Source organism: Lactuca saligna, chromosome 5 (assembly GCF_052625555.1).
Source record: "Lactuca saligna cultivar CGN05327 chromosome 5, ASM5262555v1, whole genome shotgun sequence".
In the NCBI taxonomy this organism is placed as follows: Eukaryota; Viridiplantae; Streptophyta; class Magnoliopsida; order Asterales; family Asteraceae; genus Lactuca; species Lactuca saligna.
The window spans coordinates 105,760,738-105,782,500 of NC_136421.1; the positions used below are offsets into that span (position 1 = coordinate 105,760,738).

Below are 21,763 nucleotides of genomic sequence, written 5' to 3' on the forward strand. Positions count from 1 at the left end.
TGTAAATTATAACAAGTATTTCTAATATGATCATGTTGAAAACCTCATAAGATATGATGATTTGGACTATGTCGATTTTGATCACTCACAGCCGGGGTGCTGTATAAACTTTGTTATTCACTTACAATCTGAGTACTGTCTAAACATATATATGGTCGCTTATAGTCGACGTACTGTTTAAACTCGTATAGGGACACATATGACCATTGTCCCGTTAGAACTTTGGTAGTTTTACATTTTTAAGCATTACAACCAAAAGTCTTTAAATCCAAACAATCGGGAATTATAACAAAGTCCCGGAAATAAATATACTAAGACACACTGGGATGAGGTTGTATGTAGTATGAATATTGTTTGTAGATTGTTAAAACGATTGTTAGTGTCTATCTATACAAACACTAAATATTTTGCTTCTCATAAATATGTTAAAATTTACTTTTATGGTAAGTAAGTAAAATGGGTACTCGTACTAGATTTCAAGTATCGGTTCTCATACGAAGCATATCGGTAACATTGTTGACCATGTTTTGCACAATTTACTTCGTTAAACATCCCATGTTTTATAAAGATTTCATGTTATAAAACTTACGGAGTCAAAACCTGTGGAACTCACCAACAATTTTTGTTGACGTATTTAAAAATGTGCATTCTCAGGTAACTAAGGAGCCGGAGGTAGGACATCGGTTCTAAGGAAATTATAGTTCCTTTCTTTTGGGAAAAATCTTGAACTGTTTTTATTTACTGTTGTGTGTTTAAACTATGAATATGTAATTTTAATTCCAACACTTTAAGGTTTGTAATATATTGATTTAAATATATTAAGTGTTCGATATATGTGGTTGACTGTGATCCAATTGTATAACGTCGCAACCCCGGCGATTTCCGCCGCGGGTCGGGGTGTGACAACGTCACTATGTGTCACACCCCAAAACCGGGACGGCGGAAACGTTCTGGGGATGGATGACGTCATGTCAAGTATCACAACACATGCATTATAGTAATCAAAGTACAACAAAACATTGCATTAATAGTAATAGTTTTACAATGTTACATTACAACAATTTAAAGTAATACAAGTAATAGAATAAATACAACATGGTACTAAGCTATCTTCATCAACAGCTCCGGGGATGTACCTGTCTAATGCTAAACTGAGAATACAAGTTATTTGAAAAGCGAGTATCAACATTTTTACAAATGTTGGTGAGTTCATAAGCATTTAGTGACATTTCATTCAATTAACTTAAGAAAGTAATAGTTTAAGAGATTTCAGTGTATTAGAGTCCTTTCCAGAAAATCCTATATTTTCTTTAATAAAAGCAGCCTTCTACCAAGACTGGTTAGTGATGTGGGGTAAAAAGTAGTTTTCCCTAAATTGCTATCATTATCAAAATACTGAATTTGATTATTGAGGAAAGCAACGTCATCAAGGAATATCATATGCCTCAGCAGTGAGGACTGCTGACTAAGGCAAAGAACCATAGACTCCAGGAAAGTATCAAACAAACGACACGCCTGGTTCAGCCTAACAAGTGGAGACACAGACCCCAGAAAGTACCAAATGAAGGGTACAACTAGTAGGGTCTAAACAGTGAATACAAACCGCAGACAATATCAAATGAAAGATACATCTAGCAAGGTCTAGAACGGTGAACACAGTGAATACCGTGAATACAGTGGATTCTGTTAATACAGTGGATACAGACCCCAGACAACATCAAATGAAGGATACGTGTTGTAAGGTCAAAACAGAGGTAACAGACCTCAGACAGTATCAAATGAAAGATACGTCTTGTAAGGTCAAAACAGAGATAACAGACCTCAGACAGTATCAAATGAAAGATACGTCTTGTAAGGTCAAAACAGAGATAACATACCTCAGACAGTATCAAATGAAAGATACGTCTTGTAAGGTCAAAACAGAGATAACATACCTCAGACAATATCAAATGAAGATACGTCTTGTAAGGTCAAAACAGAGATAACAGACCTCAGACAGTATCAAATGAAAGATACGTCTTGTAAGGTCAAAACAGAGATAACAGACCTCAGACAGTATCAAATGAAAGATACGTCTTGTAAGGTCAAAACAGAGATAACAGACCTCAGACAATATCAAATGAAAGATACGTCTTGTAAGGTCAAAACAGAGATAACAGACCTCAGAAAGTATCAAATGAAAGATACGTCATGTAAGGTTAAAACAGAGATAACAGACCTCAGACAGTATCAAATGAAAGATACGTCTTGTAAGGTCAAAACAGAGATAACAGACCTCAGACAGTATCAAATGAAAGATACGTCTTGTAAGGTCAAAACAGTGTGACTCTGAAAATGGATCACCAGCATACAGTGTAGATTGCCGGTGAAATACCGTTACCTTAAGGCCAAAGAATTATAAGGTAACGCGGGATACTCGTAACCATACTAACCGACACTAGAGAACCAGACGCCCTACGAGCGTCTTGATAATGTGACATTTGTCACCCCTTGGCTTGGTGTGCCGTGGACTGTAGCTAGCAGTCAGGGTGCGGGGGTGTCAATCCCGTATAGATCTATACACACAATGTCAGCTCTCCCTACAGGAGACTCTGGTTACCAACTAGACGACGGAGAAGGCCGCGTCCCGAAGATGCATCCCAATTAGTGCGTAATGACTTCCAAACAGTGGGTAGTGGGTTTTTAATGTAAGTGCTGATCTAGAGGTAGAGACTCTTAACTGAATTTATTGAAGAAGACTCGTATGTCTATGCTCGTGTAAATAATATATAACTAATGAATCGAACGACCTTTAGATGGACATCCGATCCCACCAGACCACATCTCAATGAATAAAAGGAAATAGGGCGGACAAGCCTTCCTAAGTCCTTCAATCATTATTTATATGCATCTATACAAGCATAAACATACGTCTAACTACGCTTGAGTGTGTATCATACAGTGAAGTATAAGTGTACAGTGGAACATCGAGTCGTGAAGTATAAGCGTACAGTGGAACATCGAGTCGTGAAGTATAAGCATACAGTGGAACATCGAGTCGGGAGGTATAAGCGTACAGTGGAACATCGAGTCGCGAGGTATAAGCGTACAGTGGAACATCGAGTCGTGAAGTATAAGCGTACAGTGGAACATCGAGTCGTGAAGTATAAGTGTACCAAGTATAAGTGTATCACGAAGCATAGACGACAATAAGTGAAGTAAGAATGTCTATCAAGTATAAGAGGCTACAAGTATAAGCGATATAGAGACAAAATCCGGTATAAGCGTATCGCAAAGTGAAAGCGTTATCGAGTAGGAATTTAAAATATGTAAAAGTGAAGCAGTAGTAACATGAAGTAAAAGTATACGTCGTGAAAGTGAATTTTGATGAAAAACCTTTATACTCGGGAAAATCACAATTTGTATTCTTTTGTAAAAACATGTTTGAAAGCCTTTGGAAATCCTTCATAAACCAGTTTAGAATGAATTTAGATAAAACAGTACCAGTAAAAGTTATGAAATAAGTAAGAATCATTATAGTGTCCCACTCGGTAAAATAGTGTAAAGTGGTAGAATCTTGTGCATGCGGGTTATTAATCGCTTGTGATTGACATGATAACTGGCATGTTTAACTTGTATTTCCCCCCTATAAAACATTTAAAAACATTAAAAGGTTCATTCAGGGGTATGAACTCACCTGGTGTAAGTAGGTCCGACGAAGGTGCCGTTTGGGCGTTCGGTGTCTCGTAAGGACTTGAAGACACACAATGACCTATTTTAACATATGGTAATATATGTTTACATGCAATTAGCACATTTAATACCAATTAAACAATTATACGCGCTCACAGGAGCGGAAAACACTTTGGCTAAGTGTTTGGGTGTCCCGGGTAGCGTTTAAGGGTGTCAATGGCTAAGGAATGGAGCTTGCTATCCAAGAATACCCCCTTAATACATAGTTTACGGCCCAGGGACTTCTCACCATGAGTTTACGGCCGTAAACTCATGGTGATGAGTTCTAGTGTGTTTAAGGCTTCCAATTGCATCATGGAATTATTCGAAGCACTTTTCCTCAAAGGCATGAGTGGGTTTGAGGCTTCTAAGGGCATTTTCTATGAGTTTACGACCAAGGAACCACTCCTAAGGGAGTTTACGGCTGTAAACTCTCATCCTTAGAGTTTTGTGAAGTTTAAAGCCCCTAATGCCTTTCTAGTGATTTCTAATGAAGTGTGATGCCATTTTGGGGGATTAAAACTACCATTTGAGTGTGTTTTGGGGAGTTTACGGCCTAGAAACTTTCTTGGGTCGTAAACTCTTTTTTACCCCTCCATTTCATGTGTTTAAGTCCTTAAATCCTCCCTAGTATTTTATGGTAAATGTCTAAGGCCATTTGGGGGACAAAAACCAACATTTTGGCTTGGTTTGGGGAGTTTACGGCCTTGGTATAGACTTGGGCTGTAAACTCCTTTTCATCCTTCATTTTGATGTGTTTAATTGATCCAAACCCCAAATACTAAGTCCCTAAATTATGTATGAAGCCTAAGGGTGGTTTGGGAGTGTTTTTAGGGCATTTTGACATGGTTTAGAGGGGTTTATGGCCTAAGCATGTGCTTGGGCCGTAAACTCTCTTTTATGCCCTCAATCTTTTTGTTTTGATGTTTAAACACTCCTAGGCTAGATCCCTAATTAGTTTCCAAGCTTAAGGACAATTTTAGAGGCATGTTTGGCACCATTTTAGGGGTTTACGACCCTAGAGTGTTCCTGGGCCATAAACTCCTTATCCCATGCCTTCTTGGATGGTTTTTGGGCTATAACTACAGCTAGTAATGTTTAGAATAAGCTAGGGTAAGCGGACTTACAATTTGGAAGCGTTTGGTTGCGGATTCGGGGCGAAAACGGGTCTAGAGAGAGAGTATAGAGAGAGTGTGTAAAAAGTCTCCAATAGACTCCACTCACCCTTATATAGGGTTTTGAGTTGGGGCTCAGTGGGATTTTACCCGATACTGTCGTTAAACGGGGCTTTTGGTCACACCCAATTTAGTGGTCGTAATAATAAAACTTGACATTTTCCAAATAAATGGAAATGTGTGTCCTGTGTTTTTATTTCCTTTCATCATGACTTAACGGCATGCTTATTGCAACCAAATGGAATGTTTACTAAATTGACGCCCTCTAAGTAACGGAACTTTTATACAGTGGAATATTCCGTTAATGGTAACGGAGAAATGTAACGGGGCAACTTGGGTTGTCACATCATCCCCCCGTTAGAGGGAATTTCTTCCCGAAATTCAGGTCTAGGCAAGGAAGTAGTTATGAATGGCCAAGTAGAGGTAAGAGAGTACTTCCTAGGTGGTTGTCCTCGCATTCCCAGGTGATTTCTGGTCTGTGTTTGTCATTTCAACAGGCCCTCGCGTACGGGATGCGGATTCCGTCTCGTGTAGCTAGTGGGTTCCAACTGGTGTATCTACAAGGTTAGGGTTCTCGATGGATTCTATCAAGATGAGTGAGGCACGAAGGGTGTTGTCGGGAAATCACCTATCAAGTCAAGTCTAAGAAATGGGTCGTCCGGGTGTGAATCTTGTGGTATATCCGAAGGTAGTAGCAGCCTGAATAGGGTTGGACCATGTCTCCATGAGGATTCCCGGATGGTCCTACGCTCTTGGAAAGGGGTAGAGCCTTTCAGTACTAAGAACATAGTGTACTTCTATGGCAAGATCATTACTGGCGTGATCGCCATTCCGAAGTTCCTAACGTTCTCACTTGTACTGGATGTGTAGTCCTTCAGGTTAGTCCTTAGGAAGCTCGGGTGGTCTTCGGTTTCGTGTTTTCTGTCAACTGGCTGATAGAGACTTTCTAGATTGTCGTGTGGATTGCGCGACTATGGTCATCGGTTTGCTATAGAGCATCTATCCCAAACTCGTGCAAAATGGTCCTGCACTAACGATGCTTGAGATGCGGAAACCCTGAGGGTCGGGGAGATAGGGTTTCACTAGATGAACGTTGGACTATCTTGGGAGGTGGTTCTACTATCTCTGCGTGAAATAGTATTCGTGGAACACCTAATAATCCAAGGAATCTCTAAGATTGTGGTTTATTCTAGTGTGGAAAGTGTATGTTCCTGCATAACCCTTCGACTAACACCAGGGCTGGTGTCAAGTCTATTATTTCTTCGGGATTTGGGTCACGAGGTTCAACGCAACTACTATTGCACTTTGATAAAGTATTCTTGGCTGCGAAGGTTATCCTGTGGGTCTCGGTATCCTAGTATTCACTTCGGAAAGTGTAATTCATTGTCTACAGGGCGCCAACGATTTCCTCCTTGCGAGAGGGTGGAGGATGATAAGCACCACTTAACTATGACTGGTGGACGAGGTGCCTGAATAGTGCGAGCATCTACTGCAACTACTCTTCCGAAGGTTCTGAGTTTTCTCGATCTAGGTCTAATCTAGTGGGTACATGGTTCATCACTCGGAACTTTACTTACTCAACCCGTAGTGATTCTCTTGACTTCGGCTTCTATGTTATGGAATATGGTGAAAGTGTTTTGCTAAGAGGTCCATGGTCGAACTCATGCTTGGCTTAACCGCCAATACTTGATGTATGCCAACGTATACTTGGTTATAGTGGTCGGCCTCGTGAGTTCTATTCTCTGGGTTCACGAACCTGATGTGCGAGGTGTGAAGGATCTCCCGGGGGAATCTAAGAGGTATGCTTCGGATGGTTGTCGTTTTCTGAATTATCTGTAGTGTCTTTCGCTTCGGTGTTTATCTGACTACGAGGGGTCGGTCAGCAGTGTATGGTATCTTCCCTTGGGTGCTTCGGAAGGTTTGAGATACGAGGGACGATTGACGGATCGTATTAAGTTTGATTATTTGTGTTAGATTTAGGTTCGGAAGAACCTTTCTTTGCCGACATGGCTATGGAGGAAGTTCTTTTTACACAGCACTTAAGGATATACACATGGTTGCACGAAGTCGAACCATGATCAATAGAGTCATCAAAGTTGGCACACTCCGACATGATATAAAGTGAAGGTCGATAGAGTCATGTGCCGAACAGGCACACAAGTTCGAGGCGTCTCGGGTGTCGTCCTATGTATCACTATCGTGGATACTTGGACTGATAGAGTTGACGCGGACCTATAAAGAGTTCTAAGTGTTTCCGTATAGAGTATCTTTTCATGAATGAATTCCCACAAGGCATTTCTATAATCACCTCACATATACTAGTCATGTATATTTAAGGTGGGGAGTACTGTTGACTGAGCGACCCCGCCCTAAATCCACAACCAAACGAGGAATAGGAAATGAGGCGGCATTAATTCACTCTATGTCTGTCCATCTTAAATAGACATGGTCGTAACGTATATGTTTAGCCACTATAGTTTTACCTAATGAATTTTAAATTTTATAACAGTGCTGCGACTTTCGCCTTACTGGAAAGAATTTGCATTTGAATTAGTCTTTTATTGTTCTTAGCTTAGTTATCCTAGATCGAGAGATGTACCAAAATCTAATGAGTTCCTAGCCGCTTCTCCCTAAGCAGTAGTGTCAAGCTTCTTTTGTGTCTTTGTCTTTCTCTTCAGTTGGGAAGTCCTTCTTGAAGTGTCCCATTTTACCACATAGGTGGCAAACTGTACGGGTCGCCACATTGGTGATTGATGTAATGAACTCAACCGGGGTTCTGCAGACGCGAGCAGTATGTCCCAACATGCGGCACCTAGCACAATAGAGTTCCCGGCAGGCACCATGATGATGGTAGTTGCACTTGCTGCAGTGGGGAAGGTCTCCTAGATACGGTCTTCTTGGAGTCGGGAGGGAAGGGTTGACAGGGGTATAGACTGCCTCATCTCGTTGTCCATCGGAAGGTCCTTGAGCCGAGGTACTTCCCTCCTCAATCTTGATCTTTCTCTTGCGTGGATTTGAGTGAGGTTCTTGGGTGGTTGGGTATGCAGAGGTTGGTTGTTGCTGTCCACTACTAGGATCGGAAATCCCGCTAGGCACCTTGCTAACATCGGCGTTGTTAGCATTCAGGTGAGCCATGACAGCTGCTACGGCTGCCGAGATTGCAGCTTGAAACGTAGCTTCATCGAATAGGAGAGTAGGTTTCTTGCTTGTGGATTGGTTACGCTTCTTTGGTGGCATGGTTTTTCCTACACGGAAAGGAATACAAGGTAATGAGAGACGATGGTTAACCCTAGACATTTCTGTCCCGATCGCATTAGGCATAAATTTTCCCATGCCTCGGGTTTTGGTTGTCTGAGTGTCGACCTACATCCCTATGATGTAGTCCTGGTAATCGAAGTGGGTGTATGAGTATCAGAAAAAGGCCATAAGATGCGAGTCGTTCCTACTAAGTTACCTTTATACTGAGAAAGGTTTCACTCTCCGGCCTGGAGAGATTTGAGAACAGTTCGGAACGAAGCTGCGGACAGAGAGGCTCATGAGAGCTTATGGCTAAACAACCTCACAGAGGTGTGGGGATCCACTCTAAGCGTATTACTAGCAATGGGAACAAGGCGATTTACTTAACACATAGCGTGAGCAGTGTAACCACTAACTCACTAAATTGTATTATTTTAAGGGTGTATTAGCGTGACGAACACGAGGAAAAGACAATTCCCGGGTTCCATATATTGGCTCCCTCAGTCTGCCTCATGTCTTTGACTGGAATTGGCGTTGGTTTCCTTCGGGTAGTTTCCTAGGGTTCTCTTCGCGTATGGATATATTGAATTTCTACTCCGCCTTCCTTCTGACTCCGACTATGGGTGTCATCACTTCATGATGGATGACTGGAATCTCGGAAGTTTAGATGAATTTCTCACCGTTGTCCCTAAAAGAACACGGGCACTTGGTGTATTCAATAGTCTCGACCCAGTTCATTTATTTCCGAACAAGAAATATTCTCAATAAACCTCTTCGGGGTCGAATTCAACTCTTCTGTTATGCACTGAAGTGGGTAGGGTTTTCTACAGGGTTCGTGCGAGAATGGAAATGTCTAAAGAATCCTAAGAGATTATTAACATTTCACTCTGTGATCCATATCGAGTCCTGCTACGATTACACAGGGTGTACAAATCATATATAGTTTAGATCCGATAGGCCTTCGAATATGTGATACTACTCTAGAACCACATCCCAACGAAGAAAAGGTATTAGAGCGAAACCACACATTCTTAGCCTATGGGGTCCTTATTATATATAACCTTGGGAGTATACCCTCTGTAGTTGTAGGTATATCAATAGGGATCCTTTTAGTTATTCACGCAAGATTGTTTATGATTCTTAAAATACTCCTATGGTATTTTAATTCTTGTTTGTTTTCTTATCTTCTGAATATGCATTCTGGGATTAGTGTGGATCTTTTAGCGTTCTAAAATACTCTTATAGTATTTTAACTTTATGTTTGGCTCTAACAATCCTAGTTGGTAAGTTTCAGACCTGTTGCACACCACTATCATTCCCGAGCACACGTTCATCGCACCTCGAATAAATGTAGTTGATCAGGTTACATTTATTCCAGCTTACGATTACATAACTGCCCAGGTTTGACTATAGGGTTCAACATCCGAAGACTTTTATTATTGTTCTTCTTGTGATACTTTTGTTCAACTGCTTAGATTCTAGATGTTATTATACTTTGGTAAAATATGGTTATATTTTAAAGTATAATTGTTGGTCAGAGTGTTTTATCCCTTTTGTATTTATAGGCTGTATATCTTTTATGAATTGATATACTTAGCTCACTATAAACAATGCTCTGATACCAATCTGTCACACCCCAAAACCGGAACGGCGGAAACGTTCTGGGGTGGATGACGTCATGTCAAGTATCACAACACATGCATTATAGTAATCAAAGTACAACAAAACATTGCATTAATAGTAATAGTTTTACAATGTCACATTACAACAATTTAAAGTAATACAAGTAATAGAATAAATACAACATGGTACTAAGCTATCTTCATCAACAGCTCCGGGGATGTACCTGTCTAATGCTAACCTGAGAATACAAGTTATTTGAAAAGCGAGTATCAACATTTTTACAAATGCTGGTGAGTTCATAAGCATTTAGTGACATTTCATTCAATTAACTTAAGAAAGTAATAGTTTAAGAGATTTCAGTGTATTAGAGTCCTTTCCAGAAAATCCTATATTTTCTTTAATAAAAGCAGCCTTCTACCAAGACTGGTCAGTGATGTGGGGTAAAAAGTAGTTTTCCCTAAATTGCTATCATTATCAAAATACTGAATTTGATTATTGAGGAAAGCAACGTCATCAGGGAATATCATATGCCTCAGCAGTGAGGACTGCTGACTAAGGCAAAGAACCATAGACTCCAGGAAAGTATCAAACAAACGACACGCCTGGTTCAGCCTAACAAGTGGAGACACAGACCCCAGAAAGTACCAAATGAAGGGTACAACTAGTAGGGTCTAAACAGTGAATACAGACCGCATACAATATCAAATGAAAGATACATCTAGCAAGGTCTAGAACGGTGAACACAGTGAATACCGTGAATACAGTGGATTCTGTTAATACAGTGGATACAGACCCCCAGACAGCATCAAATGAAGGCTACGTGTTGTAAGGTCAAAACAGAGGTAACAGACCTCAGACAGTATCAAATGAAAGATACGTCTTGTAAGGTCAAAACAGAGATAACAGACCTCAGACAGTATCAAATGAAAGATACGTCTTGTAAGGTCAAAACAGAGATAACAGACCTCAGACACTATCAAATGAAAGATACGTCTTGTAAGGTCAAAACAGAGATAACAGACCTCAGAAAGTATCAAATGAAAGATACGTCATGTAAGGTCAAAATAGAGATAACAGACCTCAGACAGTATCAAATGAAAGATACGTCTTGTAAGGTCAAAACAGAGATAACAGACCTCAGACAGTATCAAATGAAAGATACGTCTTGTAAGGTCAAAACAGTGTGACTCTGAAAATGGATCACCAGCATACAGTGTAGATTGCCGGTGAAATACCGTTACCTTAAGGCCAAAGAATTATAAGGTAACGCGGGATACTCGTAACCATACTAACCGACACTAGAGAACCAGACGCCCTACGAGCGTCTTGATAATGTGACATTTGTCACCCCTTGGCTTGGTGTGCCGTGGACTGTAGCTAGCAGTCAGGGTGCGGGGGTGTCAATCCCGTATAGATCTATACACACAATGTCAGCTCTCCCTACAGGAGACTCTGGTTACCAATTAGACGACGGAGAAGGCCGCGTCCCGAAGATGCATCCCAATTAGTGGGTAATGACTTCCAAACAGTGGGTAGTGGGTTTTTAATGTAAGTGCTGATTTAGAGGTAGATACTCTTAACTGAATTTACTGAAGAAGACTCGTATGTCTATGCTCGTGTACATAATATATAACTAATGAATCGAACGACCTTCAGATGGACATCCGATCCCACCAGACCACATCTCAACGAAGAAAAGGAAATAGGGCGGACGAGCCTTCCTAAGTCCTTCAATCATTATTTATATGCATCTATACAAGAATAAACATACGTCTAACTACGCTTGAGTGTGTATCATACAGTGAAGTATAAGTGTACAGTGGAACATCGAGTCGTGAAGTATAAGCGTACAGTGGAACATCGAGTCGTGAAGTATAAGCGTACAGTGGAACATCGAGTCGTGAGGTATAAGCGTACAGTGGAACATCGAGTCGTGAGGTATAAGTGTACAGTGGAACATCGAGTCGTGAGGTATAAGCGTACAGTGGAACATCGAGTCGTGAAGTATAAGCGTACAGTGGAACATCGAGTTGTGAAGTATAAGTGTACCAAGTATAAGTGTATCACGAAGCATAGACGACAATAAGTGAAGTAAGAACGTCTATCAAGTATAAGAGGCTACAAGTATAAGCGATATAGAGACAAAATCCGGTATAAGCGTATCGTGAAGTGAAAGCGTTATCGAGTAGGAATTTAAAATAAGTAAAAGTGAAGCAGTAGTAACAAGAAGTAAAAGTATATGTCGTGAAAGTGAATTTTGATGAAAAACCTTTATACTCGGGAAAATCACAATTTGTATTCTTTTGTAAAAACATGTTTGAAAGCCTTTGGAAATCCTTCATAAACCAGTTTTGAATGAATTTAGATAAAACAATACCAGTAAAAGTTATGAAATAAGTAAGAATCATTATAGTGTCCCACTCGGTAAAACAGTGTAAAGTGGTAGAATCTTGTGCATGCGGTAATATATGTTTACATGCAATTAGCACATTTAATACCAATTAAACAATTATACGCGCTCACAGGAGCGGAAAACACTTTGGCTAAGTGTTTGGGTGTCCCGGGTAGCGTTTAAGGGTGTCAATGGCTAAGGAATGGAGCTTGCTATCCAAGAATACCCCCTTAATACATAGTTTACGGCACAGGGACTTCTCACCATGAGTTTACGGCCGTAAACTCATGGTGATGAGTTCTAGTGTGTTTAAGGCTTCCAATTGCATCATGGAATTATTCTAAGCACTTTTCCTCAAAGGCATGAGTGGGTTTGAGGCTTCTAAGGGCATTTTCTATGAGTTTACGGCCAAGGAACCACTCCTAAGGGATTTTACGGCCGTAAACTCTCATCCTTAGAGTTTTGTGAAGTTTAAAGCCCCTAATGCCTTTCTAGTGATTTCTAATGAAGTGTGATGCCATTTTGGGGGATTAAAACTACCATTTGAGTATGTTTTGGGGAGTTTACGGCCTAGACACTTGCTTGGGCCGTAAACTCCTTTTTACCCCTCCATTTCATGTGTTTAATTCCTTAAATCCTCCCTAGTATTTGATGGTAAATGTCTAAGGCCATTTAGGGGACAAAAACCAACATTTTGGCTTGGTTTGGGGAGTTTATGGCCTTGGTATAGACTTGGGCCGTAAACTCATTTTCATCCTTCATTTTGATGTGTTTAATTGTTCCAAACCCCAAATACTTAGTCCCTAGCCTAAGGGTGGTTTGGGAGTGTTTTTGGGGCATTTTGACATGGTTTAGAGGGGTTTACGGCCTAAGCATGTGCTTGGGCCGTAAACTCTCTTTTATGCCCTCAATCTTTGTGTTTTGATGTTTAAACACTCCTAGGCTAGATCCCTAATTAGTTTCCAAGATTAAGGACAATTTTAGAGGCATGTTTGGCACCATTTTAGGGGTTTACGGCCCTAGAGTGTTCCTGGGCCGTAAACTCCTTATCCCATGCCTTCTTGGATGGTTTTTGGGCTATAACTACAGCTAGTAATGTTTAGAACAAGCTAGGGTAAGTGGACTTACAATTTGGAAGCGTTTGGTTGCGGATTCGGGGCGAAAACGGGTCTAGAGAGAGAGTATAGAGAGAGTGTGTAAAAAGTCTCCAATAGACTCCACTCACCCTTATATAGGTTTTGAGTTGGGGCTCAGTGGGATTTTACCCGATACTGCCGTTAAACGGGGCTTTTGGTCACACCCGATTTAGTGGTCGTAATAATAAAACTTGACATTTTCCAAATAAATGGAAATGTGTGTCCTGTGTTTTTATTTCCTTTCATCACGACTTAACGGCATGCTTATTGCAACCAAATGGAATGTTTACTAAATTGACGCCCTCTAAGTAACGGAACTTTTATACAGTGGAATATTCCGTTAATGGTAACGGAGAAATGTAACGGGGCAACTTGGGTTGTCACACTATGACCACCGATCAGTATCACCACCGCCTTTAGTCATACCATCGATCTAGGTTACATCTCGCGACCATCGCTAAAGAATCAGAAAGGCGTCGCTATCTTCCTCAACAAACTCATTTCACGTCACCTTCTCAGGCGACCATCTTCTTCAGCAAACCCATCTTCCTCAACAAACCGCTCAATTCCAACGGCGATTTGATGATGTTGCAGATGTGTAAAGAGGGAGGTCACGAGGCGACGACGTTTTCAAGATGAATAGAGCATAAGGACGACGATACTGAGGAAGATGACGACACCATTGTTCGACAAAAGTGAGCTTACCAGATCTGAAGTTCGACGAACAGATGAAATGTCGGAGATGAGGAGAAACAAAGGTGGCGGCCATCCCCCTTGATTTCTAGTCGCAAAACGCCCCATATATAAACCCTAGCCGCTGCCATCACAAACCCTAAGCTGTTATAAAGTCGTTTGGGAGGGTGGACGACAGAGCGTTAGCGTCGCCGGAGAAGGACCAAGATGACGTGGTGGCGCTAGGGTTTTCTATAACAGGCAGCTCCGACGATTGGTTTTCTGCTCCAACGAAGGTCTCTAACAGTGGGTTTTCATCACCAACGAAGGTTTCGTCTTTTCTGGTGGTGTTGGTGGCGTTCATGTTTTCTGGTGGTGACGATGGCGTTCATCTTTTCGGCGATGGTGTTCATGCTTTCCGGTGAGGGTGAGGCTTGGGGGAAGGAGTGAGGGTGGTGGCGTTCTCTTAACTGGAGAGAGAAAGAGGGAGGGAGAGAGAGAGATTCATTTATTTATGTTTTTTTAGTTAGAAAGTATTTAAATAACAGAAAGAAAAGCAAAAAACAAATAGAAAGGGACAAATCTGTCATTTTAAGATTTTTAAAGCTGTTTTGGACCAAAACTGCAACAAAATGAAAACTTTTGGACCATTGGTGCTAGTCCAAACCCGTTTGGCCCAAAGTGGCAATTTTGAACATACCATAGGGACCACTCTTGCAATTTTGCATTTTTTAAATAATTTTTTTAGTTTTTACAAATTACATTATATTTGCCGACTATAAATACATAGATTTTCTACAATTGTGCTATGGTAGTTTGATACAAGTTTATAAAAATATAAAACTTTTACAACTTTATAGCATAAACTTTTTATGATTTTCCAATTTTTACATATTTATATTTATACATGTTTTTTTAATTTTATTTTAGTTATCACAAATTACATTGTAAATAATATTTGCCAATTATATATGAAAAATTAAATATCTTTCTACTTTTTATTCCTACGTATCATTTTATCCAATAAAATGGTGATATATTTAACATTTAATGTTCATTTATAATATTTTAAGATATTAATATTACATATAATAATTTAAATGGATAGGAACAATGTAAAAGGATATTTAATTTCTCAATAAATAAATAAATTTTCTGCAATTGTGCTATGGAAGTTTATACAAGAAAAAAAAAAAAAAAACTCTTTAATGTATACTATACTGTACTAATCGATCTTTAAATATTTAATATAATTAAAATCTAATGACTTCCTATTTAAATTCTGTGGAGATATGCACGAAAGTTAATTCCGTGGAAGATATACACGAAAAGGGAAGAAGGGCTTAATTTAAAGCGAACAAGCACAAGAGAGAGAAAGAGAAGACCCAGTATCTAGCCCCCATCTCTCTTTCTCTCACTCCTAGTCTGCTCCTCGATTCCAAGGGATCCTCAGGTCAGCCAATTGCTTTTCAAATCTCAATCTGTAATTCTGTATGTGTTTGATTTAAGAATTATATGCGAAAACATCAGGCAAATCTTCTTAAATTGGTTGTGTGATCAGACTGCCCAGATCGTATTTTATTGAAACCCTTTTGTAATTACTTACGACTTCGATTGCGACCGCTTCTGCTCTGAAACCCTTGTCGTTTCGTTGATGAGATGTTTTGAAGTTGAAATTTTTGGGGATTTCGAGCTGGAGCTGTGGTTAGGTTATGCTTGCTCTTGGATTTGGTTTTTCTAGGTTTTTAGGGTTTATGCAAGGTTCTCCATTACGGATTGGGGTTCATATTACGATATTAGGTCATTTATCGATCCTTTGTAGAAATGGCGGCGTAGTTGTTATAATTTGGCAATGCAATTAGAGTACTCTTTCGTTTACACCTGTCTTATGATAGCTTGAAGTTCTATAGGTTTATGTTTGTTTTGGATTGAAATTCAACCATCACAGGCTTTAGTTTCCAAAGATTTTATTTTTGTTTGTATCCGATGTTTGAATTTCTTGATGAAAATTACAACATTTGTTTCCTTATTTGACAAGCTTTCTATAGCCATTTTTTTTTTTCATTTAAAAACATTTGTTGTATTGATTTTGATCCAAACTATTCGTATAATTCGAAACAAAGAGCTGTTTAGATGCTTAAATACTAGTCATATTATCAACTGCTCCAGTTTTCATAGGATGAGTTGCAATATTGTTCCAATTAACTAAACAGGTTAAAGGTTTTCAATTTGGATACTTTGTTTCCCTTGTTTTGTGTCTTTGACCATTCTATTTTTGGTGAATAAAGCTTTGCCCCTCACTAACAACAACGAATGCCTTGATTCCTTTTTCAGAGCTATAATCCAATTCAACATTGTAATCAAAATGAATGAAAGAAAAACAATAGACTTAGAGCAAGGATGGGACTTCATGCAGAAAGGAATAACAAAGTTGAAGAATATTCTAGAAGGTCTTCCCGAGCCACAATTCAGCTCAGAGGATTACATGATGCTCTACACGTATATTTTCTTTTACTATGCTACCCTTGTGATTGGTCATTTGCTCTATTAAGTTACATATTCTTGAGTAATTCTTTAAACTTTATGTTCCAGAACCATCTACAACATGTGTACACAGAAGCCACCACATGATTACTCCCAACAGTTGTATGACAAATATCGTGAGTCTTTTGAAGAGTACATTACTTCAACTGTAAGTGAACTCATATCCTTCTTCCTATGCATAAAATTCATCACTGATCTTTAGGAGAGCTATTTTAGACAACTCAAACGTTATTGATAAGGGGACTTTTAAAGAACATGAAAGCTATTGTTAAGTGATGATGACACAAACTTGAGATAGTTATTGTCTTTAAGTAGTTGGAATAGACACATGACATGGTCTTATTCAGAAGTGGCATACACAATTTTCAAATTTCATGACCTAATTTGTGATAGCTAGCTCTCGATAAATTGGTTGATATATTTTCTTTATCGAGGAGTTTACTGTCTTTTATACACACATGGAGAGTGTCTGTCTCAAGGCAATTAGAAAAGCTTTTCTACATTCACCAAAAACTGCAGATACTTGATACAAATCATAGAAACTATTTCTTTTGTAGTTTTCATGAAAAATTAATGATTATTTGATAGTGGTCTGCTAATGTGCACCATCTACGACACCGAGTCAGACTTAAATCTGCAAATTGAAGTTCACCAACTTTTTTTCTTTTCATTCTTTGTGCATTTCTTGTTTCTAGGAAAACTTACTTATAACAAATGAACAATACTATATGAGATTCAGCTATATACCATTTTTCATGTAAATTGTTATAAAATAATCCTACTATATGTGTTCTTACATTGAGTCATAATTTTTCCACATGATTAGTGGTTCAACAAGTAAATTGCGACATGAAGAACCTTTGATAACTCCAATTTTAGTGCCCTTATGTTCCAATACTGGCTAGTAGGGTCACTTTTTTCTTTTTACATATTTTCATTTATAAATGCTAAGATTCTAAGTTGTGCAATATATATATATATATATATATATATATATATATATATATATATTAAATGCAGGTGTTACCTTCTTTAAGAGAGAAGCATGATGAGTTCATGCTGAGAGAGCTTGTTAGAAGGTGGTCAAATCATAAAGTCATGGTGCGGTGGCTTTCTAGATTCTTCCATTATCTTGACCGATATTTCATTGCCCGAAGATCTCTTCCACCACTAAATGAAGTTGGACTTGCCTGTTTTCGTGATCTGGTATTTTATTATTTTTATTAAAAATAATTAATCTTTTCGTTTCAACTTTCTTTGATATTTCTTTCACATTCATGTAATTGGAAAAAGCTTTCACATAGTGAAAGAACAACAAGATATCCTATCTATTTACAAAAGGATAAATGCAAGAATAGCAGCATACTTTCATTTATTTGTTTGTTATAGATGTCATACCTTCATATATTTACAGCTTTGCACATTATTATATTATTCTTATTAAGGCGTTGGACTGAAAATTCTACCCAATTATAGCATTGTGCTTTCATTTTTTTTTTCTTATTAGGACTTTATATAAAAAAATATATAGGTGATAATTGCTTTGTATTTTGATGACAAAGACATTGCTATAATTGGGTTGATATTTTAAAGTACAATAATGTAATTTGGGAGAAATGAAAGAATGATGCTATAATAAACAAAGTGTTTTTTTACTTATTAATACATAAAAGTTGCATCAAGACCTTAATTGGTGGGGTTTACAATGTTAGTAATGCTTAGTAGACTTTTAATGTTTGAATAAGTAGTATTAGAAGAATTATCGGTCTTCAAGAATTTAGAATTACATTTATAGAAGCATAAGTTAAGATATTTGCATCATTTTAATATCTAATTTGACTTAAAACGGTTTTTCTATGTCTTTATTCCTTGTTATTTATTTATTTTTTTTCTATAAATATAATGTTGCTAAATTTGTAAGGTCTATTTGTTTCATGTTGTACCAATAAAAACTGAACCAAAGTTATAAGTGTATTCCTTTTCCCTGTACTGAATTTCAAAGTACTTTTGCTCTTGCAGGAAGAAAGTTGACAATTTATTCTTTGTGAATTTATAAGTATTTTCATTGTTTGAAAACTTATTCTATGCACATCATAATGATAACAATGCCTCCAAATTTGTTTCAGTGTGTATAATGATAATAATAATAAAGTAAAGAAATGAATATCTGGAAATTTATGGGCAGCATGTTTTGATTAAGTGTTGGATATGCTTGATAGGTATACCAGGAGGTGAATGGGAAAGTGAGAGATGCTGTAATATCTTTGGTATGATTTCATCCTTTTTTTTTTAATAAAAAAACTTGATTTGTTCCAGTTTCCTTTTAAGATGCCCCCTTATGATTTTTAACCAGATTGATCAAGAGCGTGAAGGGGAGCAGATTGATCGAGCTTTACTTAAGAATGTTCTAGATATATTTGTTGAGATAGGAATGGGACAAATGGAGTACTATGAGAATGATTTTGAAGCATCCATGCTTAATGATACAGCAGCATATTATTCACGCAAGGCTTCCAACTGGATTCTAGAAGATTCTTGTCCAGATTATATGCTCAAAGTATACATCTAATACCCTTTTAGATCTTGAAAGTAAACTTATATATAAAGATTATATTTTGTGAAATCCAAAGAATCTTTTTGGGAATTTCAGGCAGAGGAGTGCTTAAAAAGAGAAAAGGACAGAGTGTCTCATTATCTTCATTCCAGCAGTGAGCCAAAGCTTCTTGAGGTTTGTTTTATCATTTTTTTTTTTTTTTTTTAAATTTTTAGGAAAGGAAGTTATTTATTACTCAAATATAGGACCATGATTTGATCTTGTTCTTGTTCTTTTTCTGATCTTCAGTCTTCCTATAGTTTCTTCATTAATAATTTTTCTGGAATCTTTTCTAGGTAGTCTTTGGTAATGGAATCAGGTATGGAATGGAATAGCCAATTCCATTGAATAGAAAATATGTTTTTTTGGTCTGATGGAATGGAATTGGATGAATCATTCTTGAAGGAATGTGATTCCTTTCATTTTGTTAATTTTCATTCCTCAGCAAATGAGTGTATTTTTCATTCCATTGGAATGGAATGAAAAATTCCAATATAACTTATATACCACATTTTCATTTATGCAGTTCTAATGACAAATCTTTTGTTTTTCAATTCATGATTTCAGTTAAATGACGATTTATTCTTTTTAAAATTCTAGAAAATGTATCTTGTTTATTATACTCTTATTTGGAGTTCTAATTATCTTTTATTATGTTTACTGATTTATTATAAATAAGAAACTCATTAATTATAGTTAAATAATGTATAAGCCAAAGTACAAAAAAAACTATACATTGTAATTGTATTTTCATGTAATATAAAAAAATCATACGAATTTCATTATATATGATTATTTACATGTATAAGTCAATCTCCTATTTGTTTTATGTAGAAAGTTCAAAATGAGTTATTGTCTGTTTATGCAACTCAATTGCTTGAGAAAGAGCACTCAGGTTGTCATGCATTGCTCAGGGATGATAAGGTATGCACTTATCAGTCAATTCTTGTTTAAGAATCTTTAATAAAATGCAAGAAAGAGCAACACATTTCCATTGTAAGATGTTATGCTACACAAATGAATGAGAAAGTACACTGCTTTTTCTTGCATTTAGCCCTATTTAGAATCGTTTTAGTTATGACTATATACTTACATCTCTCATCTTTCTTTTTTTTCACCGATTTAGGTTGATGATTTATCAAGAATGTACAGACTCTTTTCAAAGATACCAAAAGGATTGGATCCTGTTTCTAGTATGTTTAAGCAGGTTTGTACTATAGAAACGAACCTCATTTTTTAAAGTAGGAGCCCATTACACCTTGGCTTTATATATATATATATATATATATATATATATATATTCTCTCTGTCTCTTTGTTTTTTTTTTTTTAAAAAAAAAAAAAATCTTGTGTCATGTGTTCCTATCTTCTACAGCATGTCACTGCTGAAGGCACAACATTGGTTAAACAAGCAGAAGATGCAGCAAGTACCAAGAAGGTTTGTACATACTAACTATATACTAATGTTGATTCACAATAATGTTTCCTTTTGTCCCCTAGATAAATGATGTTTGAAAAATATTGGAGAAAATGACTGCAAACTTGGGTAAATGGAAGGAAAAGAATAAATAAATGAGGGCATATTTGTAAACAATCGGGACTTAATGGGAAAAATCTTTGTTAAGTCATTCTTTTTGGTTTAAGTAAAAGAAACACTCATATATAGGCATAGCTGATCAGATATTCGGATGAAGTCTTGCACCCATTAAGCCCATTAATCGAAAAGCAGATGAAGTATATGTTTTTGATACTATAGCGGGTTTTTTGTTTTAGGGTAAATACAAGAAAACAATTGAAATTGAAAGTATAAATATGTAATAGAAAAGGAAAGGAAGATGCTACAGTAAACAAATAAAGGAAACTTCATTTCATTGCTATATATTGCGTTTACCCTTTTAAAATTTCTAATTAAAGCCATGATGATGAATAACTTTGAACTTATTGTTTTTTGCAGGCTGAAAAGAGAGATGTGGTTGGGTTGCAGGAACAGGTAAAATCACAAGAACAGTAAATTTGCAGAAATTATTTATTTATTTATATATCTGTTTATTACTTTGCTCCCTCCAGGTTTTTGTTAGAAAAGTTATTGAGCTCCATGACAAGTACCTGGCATATGTAAATGACTGTTTCATGAACCATACTCTTTTCCACAAGGTTAGTATAGTAATTTCATCATTAAAAATTACTTGGTCTTCTTTTTTCTTACTTTTGATTGAATTATCACCCTCTAGGCTCTTAAAGAGGCATTTGAAATATTCTGCAACAAGGGTGTTGCTGGAAGTTCAAGTGCAGAGTTACTTGCCACATTTTGTGATAATATTCTTAAAAAAGGTGGAAGTGAGAAATTGAGCGATGAAGCCATTGAGGACACCCTTGAGAAGGTATGTTAAAACTTTTGTTTGCGCAAAAGACGTAAATGCCCTCATCATCCAAAGTCTCCTGTCCTCCTGTGTAGCAGAAGTGATATGAGTTTTTTAACTAATTTGCAGGTAGTAAAGTTGCTTGCCTACATCAGTGATAAAGATCTATTTGCTGAATTTTACAGGTAAACTTTTTCTTTTTTGTGATTCCTTGTCTAACGAGGTCATTTTCTGATAGGGTGAAATGCAAGAAATAGCAACATATGTTTGTTGATTTGTTTATTGTTACATTCTATTTTGTCTTTTTCTAATATCTGACAT

The 21,763-nt window shown here is 37.4% G+C and overlaps 1 protein-coding gene across 1 annotated transcript in view; it reads left to right on the top strand.

Moving 5' to 3' along the window:
• The first annotated feature begins 15,240 nt into the window (after positions 1-15,240).
• Positions 15,241-21,763, top strand: part of LOC145045769 (cullin-1) — an 8,408-nt gene continuing 1,885 nt past the window's right edge. Inside the window, exons 1-14 of the mRNA XM_078994090.1 lie at positions 15,241-15,399; positions 16,281-16,445; positions 16,539-16,638; positions 17,511-17,696; positions 18,710-18,757; positions 18,844-19,047; positions 19,141-19,218; positions 19,918-20,007; positions 20,210-20,290; positions 20,458-20,520; positions 21,037-21,072; positions 21,150-21,236; positions 21,314-21,463; positions 21,572-21,627. Coding sequence (XP_078850216.1) covers positions 16,312-16,445; positions 16,539-16,638; positions 17,511-17,696; positions 18,710-18,757; positions 18,844-19,047; positions 19,141-19,218; positions 19,918-20,007; positions 20,210-20,290; positions 20,458-20,520; positions 21,037-21,072; positions 21,150-21,236; positions 21,314-21,463; positions 21,572-21,627 — 1,313 coding nt within the window. The 5' untranslated portion in view covers positions 15,241-15,399; positions 16,281-16,311. The remainder of the gene's footprint in view (positions 15,400-16,280; positions 16,446-16,538; positions 16,639-17,510; positions 17,697-18,709; positions 18,758-18,843; positions 19,048-19,140; positions 19,219-19,917; positions 20,008-20,209; positions 20,291-20,457; positions 20,521-21,036; positions 21,073-21,149; positions 21,237-21,313; positions 21,464-21,571; positions 21,628-21,763) is intronic.